Source organism: Podarcis muralis, chromosome 14, assembly GCF_964188315.1.
Source record: "Podarcis muralis chromosome 14, rPodMur119.hap1.1, whole genome shotgun sequence".
In the NCBI taxonomy this organism is placed as follows: domain Eukaryota; kingdom Metazoa; phylum Chordata; class Lepidosauria; order Squamata; family Lacertidae; genus Podarcis; species Podarcis muralis.
Window position 1 is genome coordinate 6,434,906 of NC_135668.1, and position 14,990 is coordinate 6,449,895.

Below are 14,990 nucleotides of genomic sequence, written 5' to 3' on the forward strand. Positions count from 1 at the left end.
TCCTTTTCAGGGGCTGCATATTGGCAGACTGGAGTTTTTGTAGGGAGCACCCAGGCGAATTTCGCTGTGCAATTTTGGGAGTGAACTCACTGGAGCAGCCCTGCGCGAGGGCACATGAGGTCTGCCCTGCTCCACAACCAACGGTGCGCCATTAAAAAAAAAGCTTGCACCCAGTGGCTCTCCTGTCCTCAACTGAGATCCACTTCGCCAGTGTGCAAGTGGAAGGCTGAGAACAGGCAGCTAGAGAAGCGCCAGGAGGGAAGGCAGCGCGCACGCGCGACCGCCCGCCATCCTCCGGCTCCGTTCGCCGGAAGTGCTTCAGAGCTTCCTGGAAACCGTTGCTTAGCAGCGGCGATGCCGCCACGGACGGGGCCCTTAGCAACGGGAGCATGCCGGTGTGGGTGCGCGACTACAGCTGGGAGCAAACGGCCGAGGCCGTCTACCTGGTCGTCCCCTGGAGGGCCGCCCCGCTCCGCCGCGACGGCATTTTCTGCGCCGAGCGATACCTCAAGGTCTGCGGTAGCCCGGCGGGGGCAGGCAGGGCCTGGGAGTGGGGTGCCAGGAAAGGAAAAGAAACAGTTGTTGTTGTAGTGACAGGGCAGGGGGCGCCTGTATGTGTCTGTTGTTGTTGTTTAGTCGTTTATTTGTGTCCGACTCTTCGTGACCCCCTAGACCAGAGCACGCCAGGCACCTCTGTCCTCCACTACTTCCCGCAGTTTGGTCAAACTCATGCTGGTAACCTCGAAAACACTATCCAACCATCTCGTCCTCTGTCGTCCCCTTCTCCTTGTGCCCTCCATCTTTCCCAACATCAGTGTCTTCTCCAGGGAGTCTTCTCTTCTCATGAGGTGGCCAAAGTACTGGAGCCTCAGCTTCTGGATCTGACCTTCCAGTGAGCACTCAGGGCTGATTTCCTTAAGAATGGATACATTTGATCTTCTTGCAGTCCATGGGACTCTCAAGAGTCTCCTCCAGCACCATAATTCAAAAGCATCAATTCTTCAGCGATCAGCCTTCTTTATGGTCCAGCTCTCACTTCCATACATCTCTACTGGGAAAACCATGGCTTTAACTATACGGACCATTGTTGGCAAGGTGATGTCTCTGCTTTTTAAGACGCTGTCTAGGTTTGTCATTGCTTTTCTCCCAAGAAGCAGGCGTCTTTTAATTTCGTGACTGCTGTCACCATCATGAGCCCATGAAAGTAAAATCTCTCACTGCCTCCATTTCTTCCCCTTCTATTTGCCAGGAGGTGATGGGCCCAGTGGCCATGACCTTTGTTTTTTTGATTTTGAGCTTCAGACCATATTTTGCGCTCTCCTCTTTCACCCTCATTAAATGTATGTGTCTACTCAGAAGTAAATCCCAGCGAGGTTTGCCCTCATCAGGCCCACGGAGGTCTTGCAACCTTAAGCTAGTGTTGCTGCTCTTTAAGGTAGAATCATAGAATTGTGAAGTTGGAAGGGACCCTGAGGGTCATCTAGTCCGGCCCTCTGCAACACTGGAATTCTGATCGGATCTCCCCTTCTTGTTTAAGTGCTTTTCTTTAAAGGAGCCACAGAGGGATGCCTCAATCTGGATCGAAAGAGCAGCACTGGGGGTGGGGTGGGGGTGTTACTGGGTTGTTGTCTTTATTTTGATTGCATATATTGTGTTTTTTAGGTCGATCTTTTCTGTGAACCGCCTGAGACCTCCGGGTACAGGGCGGTATATAAATTCAATAAATAGTAATAACAATAACACAGGAGTATGCAGCTATCCCATATGGGGATCAAACCTGCAACCTTGGCGTTATCAGCACCACGGGCAAATATAACGTGTAAATGTTTTGGGATACATATTATTTGTTTGTTTGTTTGTTTGTTTGTTTGTTTGTTTATTGCATTTATAGCATTTATATCCCACCTTTCCTCCAAGGAGCTAAAGGTGGTGTGAAGCTTTGACTTGTGCCCCCAGCGTGCTGCCCAAGTGTGTTTCTTAAATGCAAGCATATTCATGTTGATTTCTAAATGTTCTTCTTAGGTAAATTCTCCTCCGTTTCTATTTGAAGCCATTCTCTATGCTCCTATAGATGATGTCCGCAGTACTGCCAAAATCGAGAATGGCTCAGTTTTCTTCACCCTCTATAAAAAAGAAGCGGCCATGTGGGAATCCCTCATTATGGAAAATGGTGAGTTTTCCATTGGGTTGGTCTTAAACAAACCTTTGCTGACCTTCCTGCAGTATATTATATTATTATATTATATTATATTATATTATATTATATTATATTATAATTTTCTTTGCCACATATATGCATCACCATACTTATTATAAAATGATACTTATTAAAGTTTAACAATTACAAAAAAGAAAAGAAAAAGCAAACAATAGAAGAGTTACAATACTTCAAAAATGAAAAAGAATACAATAAAAAAACAGTACAGCAGAACAATAAAAGAAAGAAAAAACGAAAACATTTAAAAACAAAAACATTTAAAGGGGAAAAAACACATCCGATATTTTCACATCTTTATCTTTCATTTGCTTATTTCCTCGACTTCCTCACACCTCCCTTTTTTGTATTCTAATTCAAGTAGCTGTTTCAGCAAGTCCTTTCCCTCTTTCTCAGATTTTGTTCTATAATTTATCTTACCGCAGTTTGACCTTAAATTTTACACTTTGACCCATTAACAATCCATTTTTACTTAATTCTTTATAACCTTTCTGCTAAAACCATGTAAATTCATTCCAGCATCCTTCTAACATTCATTAATTTTACAATATTTCTGTAAATATACTTTAATTTTTTTTTTAAAGTTGTCTTGTCTTTGTTTCCTAATTTTAATAAAGTGTGTTAGTCTAGTGATTAGGGCAAACCCCTTTCCATGGGCGTAGCTAAGGGGGGGCGGGGGGGCAGATGCCCCTCTCCCTAGATTCACAAATATTTTTGAAAAGCATTGAAAGTTGTTGTCTGATGTAGAGCTGTATATATCCTTTAGAACATCCACATTTCTTGCCAAGGCTTTACAGATTTGTGTAATAAAACTTAAAGGGGGAATGGGAAATTATTTTTCCTGTAAAGGTTGGGGAGTAGAAATGTAAACCACTATTATTAGCAGTATTCTTGTTATTATTATTATTATGTGTGTAATGGCTGCTCGCTAAACACAATAAATTGAACTGAACTAAACTCAATTATCTGAGGTTCTGCACACCCCCCCCGCCCCCAGCAGAAGCTTGTCCTCTGCAATGTCCTGTTTATAGGGTATTTTTACCTATGATTTCCTAAAAAAATCTCAACAACTTTGGCTGCACCTCCCCCCCCCAAAAAAATCCTGGCTACACCCATGCCCCCTTCCTTTGTCAACTCATCTTTTTAACAAATGATGCAGTCAGCAGTCTCCACTTCCCCACATATTGATTGGACTCAAGGCAGCTTACAGATAAATACAAGAACTGTTAAAACATAGAAAAAACAATCATTTTAAAAAATTAAACATAAAGAGTTTTAGCTGCTCTTGCCATATAAGAAACACCGGTTCTAGTCTTTCATATCACACAGTCCCTTTTACATGACTTTTTATTTTTATCCAATATTTCTTTGCCATATCACATTCCTGCCACATGTGGAACAAGTCACCCTTCTTTTAAAATATGTGGGCAGCATTGTGTTTTACCTTGCCACCCATGGTTTATGTGTGCTGCTGGTGGCAGAAACTAAACTAATCACATTGGTAAACTGCTCTGTGTAAACTGGTTATCTTCATAATTTGGCAGTGGATGAGAGGCCAAACAGTTTGATCCAAAAGCCAGAAGCAGCATTATAAAATTGGGAAGTAAGAGTGAGCTAAAATGTCAAGCTGCGGTGATAACCCCTCCAGGCAGTGCTGCAAAGGCAAAGAGGGGTTGGTCAGTAGCAATTAATTTGTCCCTGGAAGGGTTTAGTCTGCAAGGAGTCCTTGGCTCCTCCCCATGGATTGCTTACTGCTTCAGGGGGCATGATCTTTAGGTCCTCTTCTTGCCACTACTGTCCAGGGAGAACAATTCAGTTCCCAACTCCTTGGCTGCAGCTTTGTCACTGGAAGTCTCTTTTCCCCTTCCTTCCTGCTGTTGGATGAGGGGATGGAAGGAGTTCCCCTATCGGCAGTGTTTGGCTTGCCTTACTGCCCCACGAAGACAGTGCCTCAATATCACTGCAGCTGACACAGTTTCAGAATCTCTCATTTCTCATACCTCAATTGTACTATCACACCTATTGGTCTTTTAATTGATATTGGAATGGTTCTCTTCAGGGGACAAGGGAGAAATGCAGAGAATCCGAGAGGATGCTGTGCGCAAAGCACAAGAGGACGCAAAATCAGAAGCAGAAGCAAAAGCTGCTCAGAAACGAGAGCGCAGCAAGTTTGCTGTGGAGGCCACAATTAAGGTAAATCAGGTGCTGCCTGAGTCATCCTTACGAGCAGAAAACAGGATTACAAATAATGGATAACCAATATTATACCTACTGACAATATTATAAAGGTAAAGGTAAAGGGACCCCTGATCATTAGGTCCAGTCATGGCCGACTCGGGTTGCGGCGCTCATCTAGCTTTATTGGCCGAGGGAGCCGGCGTACAGCTTCCGGGTCGTGTGGCCAGCAGGACTAAGCTGCTTCTGGCCAACCAGAGCAGCGCACTGAAACGCCGTTTACCTTCCCACCGGAGCGGTACCTATTTATCTACTTGCACTTTGACGTGCTTTCGAACTGCTAGGTTGGCAGGAGCAGGGACCGAGCAACGGGAGTTCACCCGTTGTGGGGATTCGAACCGCGACCTTCTGATCAGCAAGTCCTAGGCTCTGTGGTTTAACCCACAGCGCCACCCGCGTCCCTTATTATATTATAATATTATACCTACTGACAATATTATATCTACTGTTTCTTCAGATGCTACAGTTTGCATTGCAGCCTCAAAGTTAACATGGGTGGAAGCTACACACATATTAAAAACACTGTGAAAATGCTTTCTTTAAAAATGTTTTGAAAAATGCATTGAATTTGGCATATCACATTCTTGCCATGTGTGGAACAAGTCATCCTTCTTTTTTATATATATGGGCAGCAGTGTGTTTTACCTTTGCTGGGTATCCAGCAAAAGTAATGTGCTATATCCTCCATCCCCTCCTTCATAAGAGTTACTGTGTTGAATATAAGAGATAAGTCATGAAAGACTTTGCAGCTTAAAAATAGTTGTAGTGCAGAGTTTGACGGTTCTGCAATTCAATCAGCTAGAAGATGCGGAAAGAAAAAGGATAGAAGAGCTGAAAGAAAAGGAGCGGAAAAAAGCCACTGAGGAGATTGAGAAATGGAAAGAGCAGAACGAGAAACAAAAGAAAATTCATTTTTGTCAGCCACATCAGGAACACAGAAAAACCGCAGTGGAAAGCAAGCAAGAGAAAAAAAGGAAAGTGAACTCTTCAAGTAGAGGAACATCTAAGTCAAGTACAACTACAGGAGGTAAAATGTTCTTGCTGTGTTCAAAACAAACTAAACATTTTAACCTTCCGCTACTTTTGGCTTGTGAAACCATTTCTAATCTGTCTTCACCCTAGTATCCGGGCTCAGCATTATTGCTCCATTTTTTATTTCAGCTGCTTTTATTCCTTGCTAAAGTGTCTGCACAGTACTTTCCCCCTTTGTGGCATCTCCTGATGGTCCTAGGACTTTACAGTATTGACAGTACACAATAGGTTATCTGTAATTGGTTTTATATGTTCTCCATGATTATTTGTTGTTTATATTTTATATAAGCTCTTTTTGGCTTTTTTAAAAAAAGTGATTTAACCTTTGAGATAAATTATCTAAAAGTGTTCTCATCCTGAGACTTAGCTTGCCTGTTAGTGTTTCCCCTGAGGTCTTTTTCTTCCTTCTCAGTGGCTTGCACCATCAGATGCATATGTGCTGGTGTGCTTCTTTGGGCCTTCAGGATCCCACCAGGCACTACTCCCAGGATATTGGATGCTCATAGCAAATGCCAAATGTTTATCAGCAATGGTGATACAAATAAAGAGACCTTTTACATGCAGCTTCAGCCCTGTTAGTTTTAAATAATCTGTACTTGTATCATCCTGCCAACGCCTGCCAAATAAAGGTTAGAAAGAGGAAACCTATTTAGATCTGTGCCCAAGACTCTTCTTTTCCCTCCCTGGTTGCTGTGAACTGACACATTGAAAAATTAATTCATTATGTATCCTGATTATTGCAGATACAATTTCTGGAAATATGTTTTCAGAGAAGCTGAAGGAAGAATCTATTCCTGCTCCGCGATCTGCCAGTAGCATTGAAATAAAATTCACCCCTCGCGTCTTTCCTACAGCTCTCAGAGAATCCAGGATTCCAGAAGAGGAGGAGGTAGGGAGACCCAGCTGCTCTGCTGTGGCTTCAAGGCATGCTGAGGAGCTGCAGTTGTACAGTGGGGCGTGGGGGTGGGCAGGCCTCTGGCATTATTTTAACCACTTTAGAAAAAAGAATCTGGATAGACAATCCCACACGTAGAAAGCGAAAAATAAAGGTACTTTGAAAAGGTCATAAAGTGATGTGGACTTTAAATGGAGGGAGAGGATTTGTCCTACTGATTGCTAATGATGTCATAGATACTGTCCAGTAGGGGCCAGTGACACTTCTTCAGTCATGTTCCTCACAGCAATTGAAATTGCAATGTTTGGGCTAGCTGCAGGCAGGAAAGCATGTTCTCCTGTCAGTGAAATGTTGGCAATGAAATAGCCCCACAACACACACGGCAAATTGAGGGAAGACTTCAGCCATTGAGAATTAACTGTGCACTTATGATGTTGTAAACTGATGGTTTGGAAAGGCCTGTGTGCTATTAATTCAGAGGACAGTGGAAGCAGGCTGTAAACAAAGGGAAAGGAGAGTGTTTTCTTGTGGAATGTGGTTTCCTTTATGAATGTGTGCATGTACTGCTATGACTTGTAAAAGTAAGCAGTGCCTGTCCACCAAAAGGGATTATGACAATGACCCTTACCACAAACTAGAGCAAAGGTAATACACTGCAGAGAAACTGTACGCAATGCTTCTCTGGAGGTACTGATTTTCTATCACAAAAGACACAAGCAAACAAGCCTGAGTTAACTGAAAGTTATCAACAGCCATTGACCATAATAACTCAGTGCAACTTTCCATGCGCAGAGGCACCCTTCCTCCATAAATTGGTTGCTGAAGGGGAAAGCAAATGACAAGGGAGAGGGTTGGTTCCAGGCCCTGCCTGTCGGCTCCCCAGAACTACTTGGTCTGCCACTGTGGGAAGAAGCAGGATGTTGAGCTAGGTGGACCCACCTTGACCTGATCAATTTGGGCTCTTCTGGCATTCTAAATCTGGAACCCTTTGGAAGTCAAATGCCAATACACTTGGTGTTCTGCATTGTTGCCATACACTGGCATATTCACTTGCATTTGCTAAATAGGGCAATTGAATATACTTGTACTGTTTTAGGCACAAAGCCCTGCACGTATCTTTTATTCACAGTGGCTATGTAAGCAAGCAGAGGCTCGCAGGATCATAAATTCAGACATTGCTGAGCTAGAAGATTTAAAAGAAGAGGAGAAGAATCCAGATTGGTTGAAAGACAAAGGAAAGTGCGTTTGGATGTTGCTTCAAAGGATGTGTAAAATCACTTTTATCTCACATGTAATAATGGTTTGCTGTTTATGGGGGAAAGGGAATGAAGTAGCAACAAGTTGGATGGGCAGTGTATGTGTGTTTGTGGTTCAGTGCAGGCTTTTGCGATTCTTCTCAAGCTCTGCCAGAATGGCAACAATTATGAATCCCGGTGGGAGTCCTAGAAGTAAAATTTAGTTGGATACAACCCTTAGTCCTTTTGGAAATTTAATAACCAGACTCTTCTGTATACTCTTATCTTTTTAGTAAAATGTTTGCAACGGGAAATTACCTTGCTGCTGTCAATGCCTATAATTTGGCAATTCGTATCAGTAATAAGATTCCAACATTGTACTTGAATCGAGCTGCCTGCCACCTTAAGCTGAGAAATCTACACAAGGCGATTGAAGATTCCTCAAAGGTATTTGCATTTATCAAAGCTTTCAGGTCTGTAGCAAAACTCTGTATCACATTCATTTGTCACCCTACTGTGACTATACAAGCCTTACAGTATTCTGTGCAATACTGTTACAGTATTGTTTAACACCGAGTAATTATAATTTCATCAAATATCAACATTTCCCAAAATTGAAACTCAACAAAATGAAATTCTGTAAAAATCTGTTGTGCCATCATCTAGGTTAGCTGGAACATTATTAGAATTTGCTGTCTGCCATAGATTTTTGTTTGTTTGTTTCATGAGAATATTTGTAAGCTGACTTGAGAGCCTCTTGGGGCTATAAAACAGGATATAAAATATATATAATAAAATTGGCTGATGCTGCTGTGTTAGGACTACAAAACGGTTGGGTTCAAGGGCAAGTTCGTGCTCTCCCTCCCCCCCTTCTTTGTGTGTGTCACTCATAAGGGTGTATGTGCACTATGCAGCTGTCAACTGATAAGACTGGTTTTGCTACTTTAAGCAAGGGTCTGATACTGTCCTTGCCTGCAGCCTGCAGTAGTTTCCTTACCAGTCTACTTACTGCCCTCTTCTATTATTATAATCTGCTAATTTATATGCCTCTTAAAGGCTACATTGCTTCTAAGTGGTTTACAAAATATGAAAACATATTGCACAATTGATTGTTAAAATGCAGTAAAATGAAAAATACACCATTATTAAAATACATAGTAAAATAATCTCAGTAAAAATGTCAACATATAAATGGCTGTAGCTCAGTAGTGGAGCATCTGCCTTGCATGCAAAACCAACATGAGAACCATCATGATGTGGTTAGAGTATTGGACCAGGGGGTGAATCCTCACTTGGCCATGACCCTTACTGGATGGCCTTGGACCAGTCACTGCCTCTCAGCCCAATCTACTTCACAGGGTTGTTGTGGGGCTTAAATGAGGAGGAGAACCATGTAAACTACATTGAGTTCCTTGGAGAAAAGGTGGCATATGAATGATGATGATGGTGAAGAAGAATAGGCCCCATGTTCAGTTCTTGGTGGCATCTCCAGGTAGGGCTGAAAGAGACTCCTGCCTGAAACTCTGAGAGCTCTGGAGAGCTGCTTCCAGTCAGTGTCAATAATGCTGAGCTAGATAGACCAATGGTCTGACTCAGTATAAAGCAGCTTCCTTTTCTATAGTGAAAATATACAGTAAAATAGTTGGGCAGTTAAAGCAAGAGAGCTGCGGTCTCTGTGCCCATTTGTGCACCAGGTAGCAATATGTTGTAGCTGCTGCCAGTGCTGGATTTACATAAAAGCTAAACAAGCTATAGCTTAGGGCCCCTAATTGTGATACTGATTTTAAAAAATAAAAAATGCAGATACCCACTAAGACTTCAGACACCTCAGCCAAGGCTCAGCTTGTTTTGTTTGTGCTCCAGGGTGGTCCTGCAGAGAGGTACTTGACATGTTTGTGTCTCTGCAAATGAAGGCAAGGAACCTGATAGATTTGAAAACAAATGCCGGCAAATGCATGTGTGAGTCATACACTGTCTTCAAGGGACAGCTAAGCTGACTTCCAAGCTTGTGTGTTTTATTTTTCAAGGCCCTGGAATTACTGACTCCTCCTGTTCCTGACAATGCTAATGCTAGAGTGAAAGCTCATGTGAGGCGTGGGGCAGCATTCTGTGGACTGGAATTGTATGCTGAAGGTAAAGGAAAGATACATGCTGAAGATAACATTCCTGCATTTGTTGGGATTTATTGTATGATATGAACAAGACTTTGTTAATCTGTACTTTTTATTTTGCTTGTTCATCCAGAAAGTTAAATCTTTTAAAATTTTAGTTTTGTTTTATTTATGGAGATGGGATGATGCAATACAAGGCATTCGCCCGACTCAAAATAGACCTAATAACATCAACGGACTTAATGAACTTCTGCCCATTGATTATTTCAGTAGGTCCACTTTGAATTATTTGCATCATCCACAGTCTGTTAACACACTGTTACCCGCAACCAATAGAAACAAAACCACAAAAGTGGTTTTTTCTACAAGTGCTATTCCTGTTAGATGAAATATTTACCGGTAAGTATATTGGACAGTGTGTTGCATTGGAACACTTTATTTTCTAAACTAGCTTTCTTTACCCAATGTAAAAGTGAACAGAAAAGTCTTCTGTATCTTTCTTTCCTTTTCCAAGTAGTTTCTCTCTTTGTAAATATATTTGTTTGCTACCTTGTTTCCTTTAGCTTTACTGTTCATCTAATTTGGAGCTTGACAAAATGCTTCCTTACTTCAATCTGCTTTCATCATTTCTAGCACCTCTAGATTTCTGTAGTAAAATAATTGGTATGTTTTGCCTTTAGCTGTATTTTCCTTGTCCAGTACATTTCCCCAAAGAAAATTATGTAATACTTCTCCCTAAATTTCTGGGAATTGGAAGGTGAGCAGCCATTATGTCCCACTTCTCCCCTCCAATGTAGCACAAAGTAACTCAAAAGACAAGGCACCAAAACACACATTTCCCTGTTTATTCACTCCATGCAGGTGCTTTTGAGAAAAAAGAAATGCACAGCTTCTCAGCCAACTACAGCGGTGCCTCGCAAGACGAAATTAATTCGTTCCGCGAATTTTGTCGTCTTGCAATTTTTTCCCTCTTGCGAAGCACGGTGTCGGAAAAGTTTTGGAAAACTTTCAAAAATCACCAAAGTCTTCAAAAACCTCAAAAAAGGCTACCACACCGCGTGCTATGAGTTGCTCCTCGAAGTCAAGTCGCAACTGTATTAACGGTGTTAAGAAAAAGGAAACAAATTTGCAAGACGTTTCCGTCTTGCGAAGCAAGCCCATAGGGAAAATCGTCTTGCGAAGCAGCTCAAAAAACAAAAAACCCTTTCGTCTTGCGAGTTTTACGTCTTGCGAGGTACCACTGTACACATAACTATAGTTTTATCAGTGACTCAGCACAGTCGTGTTCCTGTTGTCAATATCTAAAAATCTAACTTGCAGTTCTGCAAAGTACTGGTTTTATTTATGGGTGGCTGCGGGGAGCCTTTGGGTTCCGAGTCAAACCTGAAGAGCAGGCATTGCTTGTATTCTGCTTTAGAGATTTCCTTGCCTGTAAATACCATTGTTTATTAAAGGAAAATCTGTCCGTCTGTTTCCCAGGTCTTGCTGGTATAAAGACTTTATGCTAAAGGAAGTGTAGAACAGCAACAATAAAGTAGGGTACTCCCAATGGCCTTTGAAAATGTCCTGGCTAGGCCATATTATAGGACTAAGAAGCACATTCTGTATTGGTCAGCAAGACAATCTAACTCCTGGCCAGGCAGCAGCAGGGTGTAATGAAGTGGTAGAGCCAGGCTGCATCCCCATTCCTCATATTATCCAGATGGTAGAGGGGGTGGTACAAATGGTGGAACCAGTGGATCTCAGGCCACCAACTCAGCCCTTTCCCATACCTCCATTTTGGGGCTTTTGTCAGGGATCCTACAGGCAGAAAGGGGCTTTGGATTGCAGCCCAATGCTATAATCCAGGGATAGGGAACTCCAGATGTTGTTGAACTCCCATTTCCTAGCAGCCCCGCTAGCATGGCCAGTGGTCAAGGATAGTGGGCTGTCCAGCAGCATCTGGAGGGCCATAGGTTCTTCACCCCCAGTGCAATCCTATACATACAGTACTTACCTGTGATTAAACCCCTTTGAACACAGGACTTACTTGTAAGTCAATATGCACAAAAGTAGATGCTTCTTCTAATTCTACTTTATAGTATGTTGCTGCCATTGTATGATTAAAATGCATGCTAAATTAACCCTAGGTCTCCAAGATTATATTGCTGCTCTCAAGATCGAGCCCACAAACAAAAATGTAGAAGATGATGCTGAGAAGATTCGACGCATAATTCAAGGAAATGAATGATTTGTGGAGGTGGATAATGAAAATTTGGTGATCAGCTATCATGTCCATGCTAGTAATGTTGATACTTATCCTTGGAAGATATTTTGTTGGTGTATTAAATAAGTAGTTGAATATTCCTCTTCTTTAGCTCAGGTATAGTAGTTAACAAATAAGGCAACATTTGAGGGCCATTATAAGAATATAATATAAAATGCTTTCTTAAACTTAGAACACATTTTTTCTTATCTTGCACAATAAACAAATAGAAAAGCCTAACTTTGCCTAAGTTTGGATTTGTTTTTAAATTTGGGAAAAATGACTTGTAGTGTTAGATCATATTGCATAATTTATGAAATATGATGTCACAATACATAAGGTGATAGAATTAATAGCCACTAGTCTACATAGCTTTTCAGTGATAAGGTACAAATACTCCCTTGAAGAAAACCTCACCAAAAATACATGCCACTTCTATTTATTTCTAAAAATCAAATTCTAATGTGCAATATGTAAGATATACTGAAATCAAAGCCTGTTTGTTCCTCTGTAAAAATCCATAACCCAACATTATTGAAAGATTTAATCAGAAAACTGTAGGCTTATAAGAATGTTTCTGTTGTGTCAGTTCTCCAGGGGATTCCATGACCCTCCTTTTCGTCTTTGGCTTTCTTTATTGCCATGCAGAAGATGGCTTAACTGAAGGTTTAAGAACATTTGCCAATTCAAAATGTGCCCCAGTGATGAGAAGTGGTACTCCTTGAGCTACAATGTCCTGAAGCTTGTTATTTCTTGGATTTGTAGGGCTTGGTCCTCTTACAAACTACTAAAGTACTCCCTTTCTGGTATATTTGTATAACCATTTGCATAGTTATAGGGCTGGCAAAAAGGCGTACATGAAAAATGTTTCTGAATGTGGAAAAGTCCTCAATCCTACTGGAGAAACACCAAAAAGTTTTTTTGTTTTGTTAATCCCATGCAACATTTTGTCTCTAGTTCTAATTCCTGATATGAGGAAGAAAACTCATGTTGGTGAGAGGAGCACTTCTTGATGCCAGCAACCCTCTAGGGAGCCAGCACAGAAGCCTATTTCTCACTAAGTTTAAAACAAAGTAGTGTCTGTACAGCATCACCACAGACTGCAGTTGGGTGCTCTGAAAACTGAATGCTTCTTCATACTAAAGCCAGCATGGCAGTGTCCTGCATATTTAAAAAACAATCAGTTACATCAAAGTCTAGGATTAAACTTTCTCCCCAACATACATAAGAGAGAGGAGCATTAAATCATGCAAGTTTTCACCTGCATTCAGATATTAGTCTCTTACCTCAGTAAAAACTAGATCTTAGAATTCCATTTGATGATCTTCTGGCTTTATTTGCTAGCATACTTAATAGGATGTTGAACCACGTATTTTTACTGGTAAGGCCTTATTGAAATCAGACTTACTTTCAATAAAGATGTTTCAGTATTAGATTATTAAACAAAAAAACCAGACTGTTACTCTCTTATTTGCTTTATTATTTTAACAGATAACAAAAACACACTACTAGATTTTATAAAGTATGCATAAGATCTGAGTGATCACAAACTTTGTTTTTGTCAGTGCCAGTGTTAATACCATTAAATCGTGTCATCCCACAAGTAAACAAATGATTTGTGAAAGTATTGTCCTTTGGACAGAATTTACAAGGTACCATTTGTGTGGTAGGCGGTATAGCACCATATTCACCTGATGTTGTTTTATAGAGCAAAAGCTGGGGCTTGGTTAAGAAATTGCTAGAGGTGAGAGTCTTTGCCTCCAACATACAGGAAAACACAGGATTGCCAGGGTTTGCACATGGACGCCACTGGACAGAGGATGTGTTCTTTGCACCACCCCTTGGTTTTGTTTCTGGCTCAGAAGTCATTTTCAGTTCCTGTGCAAAAGTAGAAAAATTAAGAGGTTCCATAAGAGCATAGGTAGTTAAATGACATATTTAAATCTAGCTTTATAGATGGTTCACTTTTAGAAACTGAGCTGGCACAGCGAGGTAAATCCTGTTGAGCTCAATGAAACAACTTCTTCTTCTTGAAATTTGTATACCACACTATATCTGTAGATTTCTGGCAGGTTCACAACATAAAATTACAATATAAAAAGCACACGATAAATAATAAAAACAAAGATAACTCAATAATCCCCCCTTCCACAACACATTTAAAAGAGCATTGGATGTCAATCAGCCATACTATTTTTTATTATGAGTCGAAGTATTTAGGACCAACAGAGGTGCTTGATGCTTGCATGGCTGTCTTCCTTAAATGCAAGTGACTTGGAAAAACCTTTACCCCTCATTGAAAGGAGCCCTGCTACAGATTTAAGGGGCCCAGTGTGACCTTTGTAGCCCCAGTGAAGTTCCTCTGAGCTATATGCTGTCACAAACTGATTGGATTGCCTCAGAACTACTCATACATAAAAGCTCAGTGTCCTGTATTTTTGTCTCATATCTCAGAAAGAAATGTACTCTTAAAAAAACCCAACAACTTCAATTTCTAAAAAATGATGCTCTGTTCTGCTTCTTAATACCGATTTACAAGATACTACTAAAAAGAGAAAAGCGGCAGGGAGCACTGCTCCTAAAAAGGCCGTTCTTAGCTGTGATGTAGGCAGCTAGCTAGGCCGGGCAAGAGAGTCGTCTGCCCCCCATTCTCCCACTACAGCCAATGGGCTTTGAGGGCCAGGCTCCGCCGAGCGGCCCCAAGAGCGACAGCACCCCGCTCCTTACCGGCCGGCGGTGAGAGACTCCCTACTGCGGAGGATGCTGATGCTGCGCCGGGCTGGCGGCGTCACCATGGCAACTGCCTCAGCATCTCCACACATCACGCGTCCCCCGCCGCGTCGGCGCACCCTTTGTTGACTCAGCGTCCGGGTCTCCGCCAGCGCTGGCCCCGCCCCGCAGCGCCCGCGGCTCCTTGGGGCCTGTAGTCCCCGCGCGCCTCCCTCTGCCGCCGCGCCTGGCAGAGGCGAACTACCGCTCCCAGGGTTCGTCCGGGCCCCGCGGGAATGCGCAGGCGCAGTGC

At 41.9% G+C, this 14,990-nt stretch overlaps 1 protein-coding gene across 1 annotated transcript; it reads left to right on the forward strand.

Annotated features, from left to right (window-relative positions):
* Window positions 1–317: 317 nt before the first annotated feature.
* On the forward strand, window positions 318–12,208 carry DNAAF4 (dynein axonemal assembly factor 4). The gene is made up of 9 exons (XM_028706897.2): window positions 318–512; window positions 2,023–2,170; window positions 4,275–4,408; window positions 5,249–5,477; window positions 6,226–6,371; window positions 7,507–7,616; window positions 7,906–8,059; window positions 9,640–9,745; window positions 11,853–12,208. Exons 1-9 carry the CDS (start codon window positions 390–392, stop codon window positions 11,951–11,953), a joined length of 1,251 nt encoding a protein of 416 aa, XP_028562730.2. The 5' UTR covers window positions 318–389; the 3' UTR covers window positions 11,954–12,208.
* Window positions 12,209–14,990: the final 2,782 nt, after the last annotated feature.

What these genes read in the sequence shown, in the direction of transcription:
- DNAAF4 (XM_028706897.2), top strand. Translation starts at nt 390, where the DNA reads ATGCCGGTGTGGGTGCGCGACTACAGCTGGGAGCAAACGGCCGAGGCC. An exon ending in GGATTCCAGAAGAGGAGGAG is followed by an intron (nt 6,372 to 7,506) that starts GTAGGGAGACCC and finishes TTTTATTCACAG; the next exon opens with TGGCTATGTAAGCAAGCAGA. An exon ending in CGATTGAAGATTCCTCAAAG is followed by an intron (nt 8,060 to 9,639) that starts GTATTTGCATTT and finishes TTATTTTTCAAG; the next exon opens with GCCCTGGAATTACTGACTCC.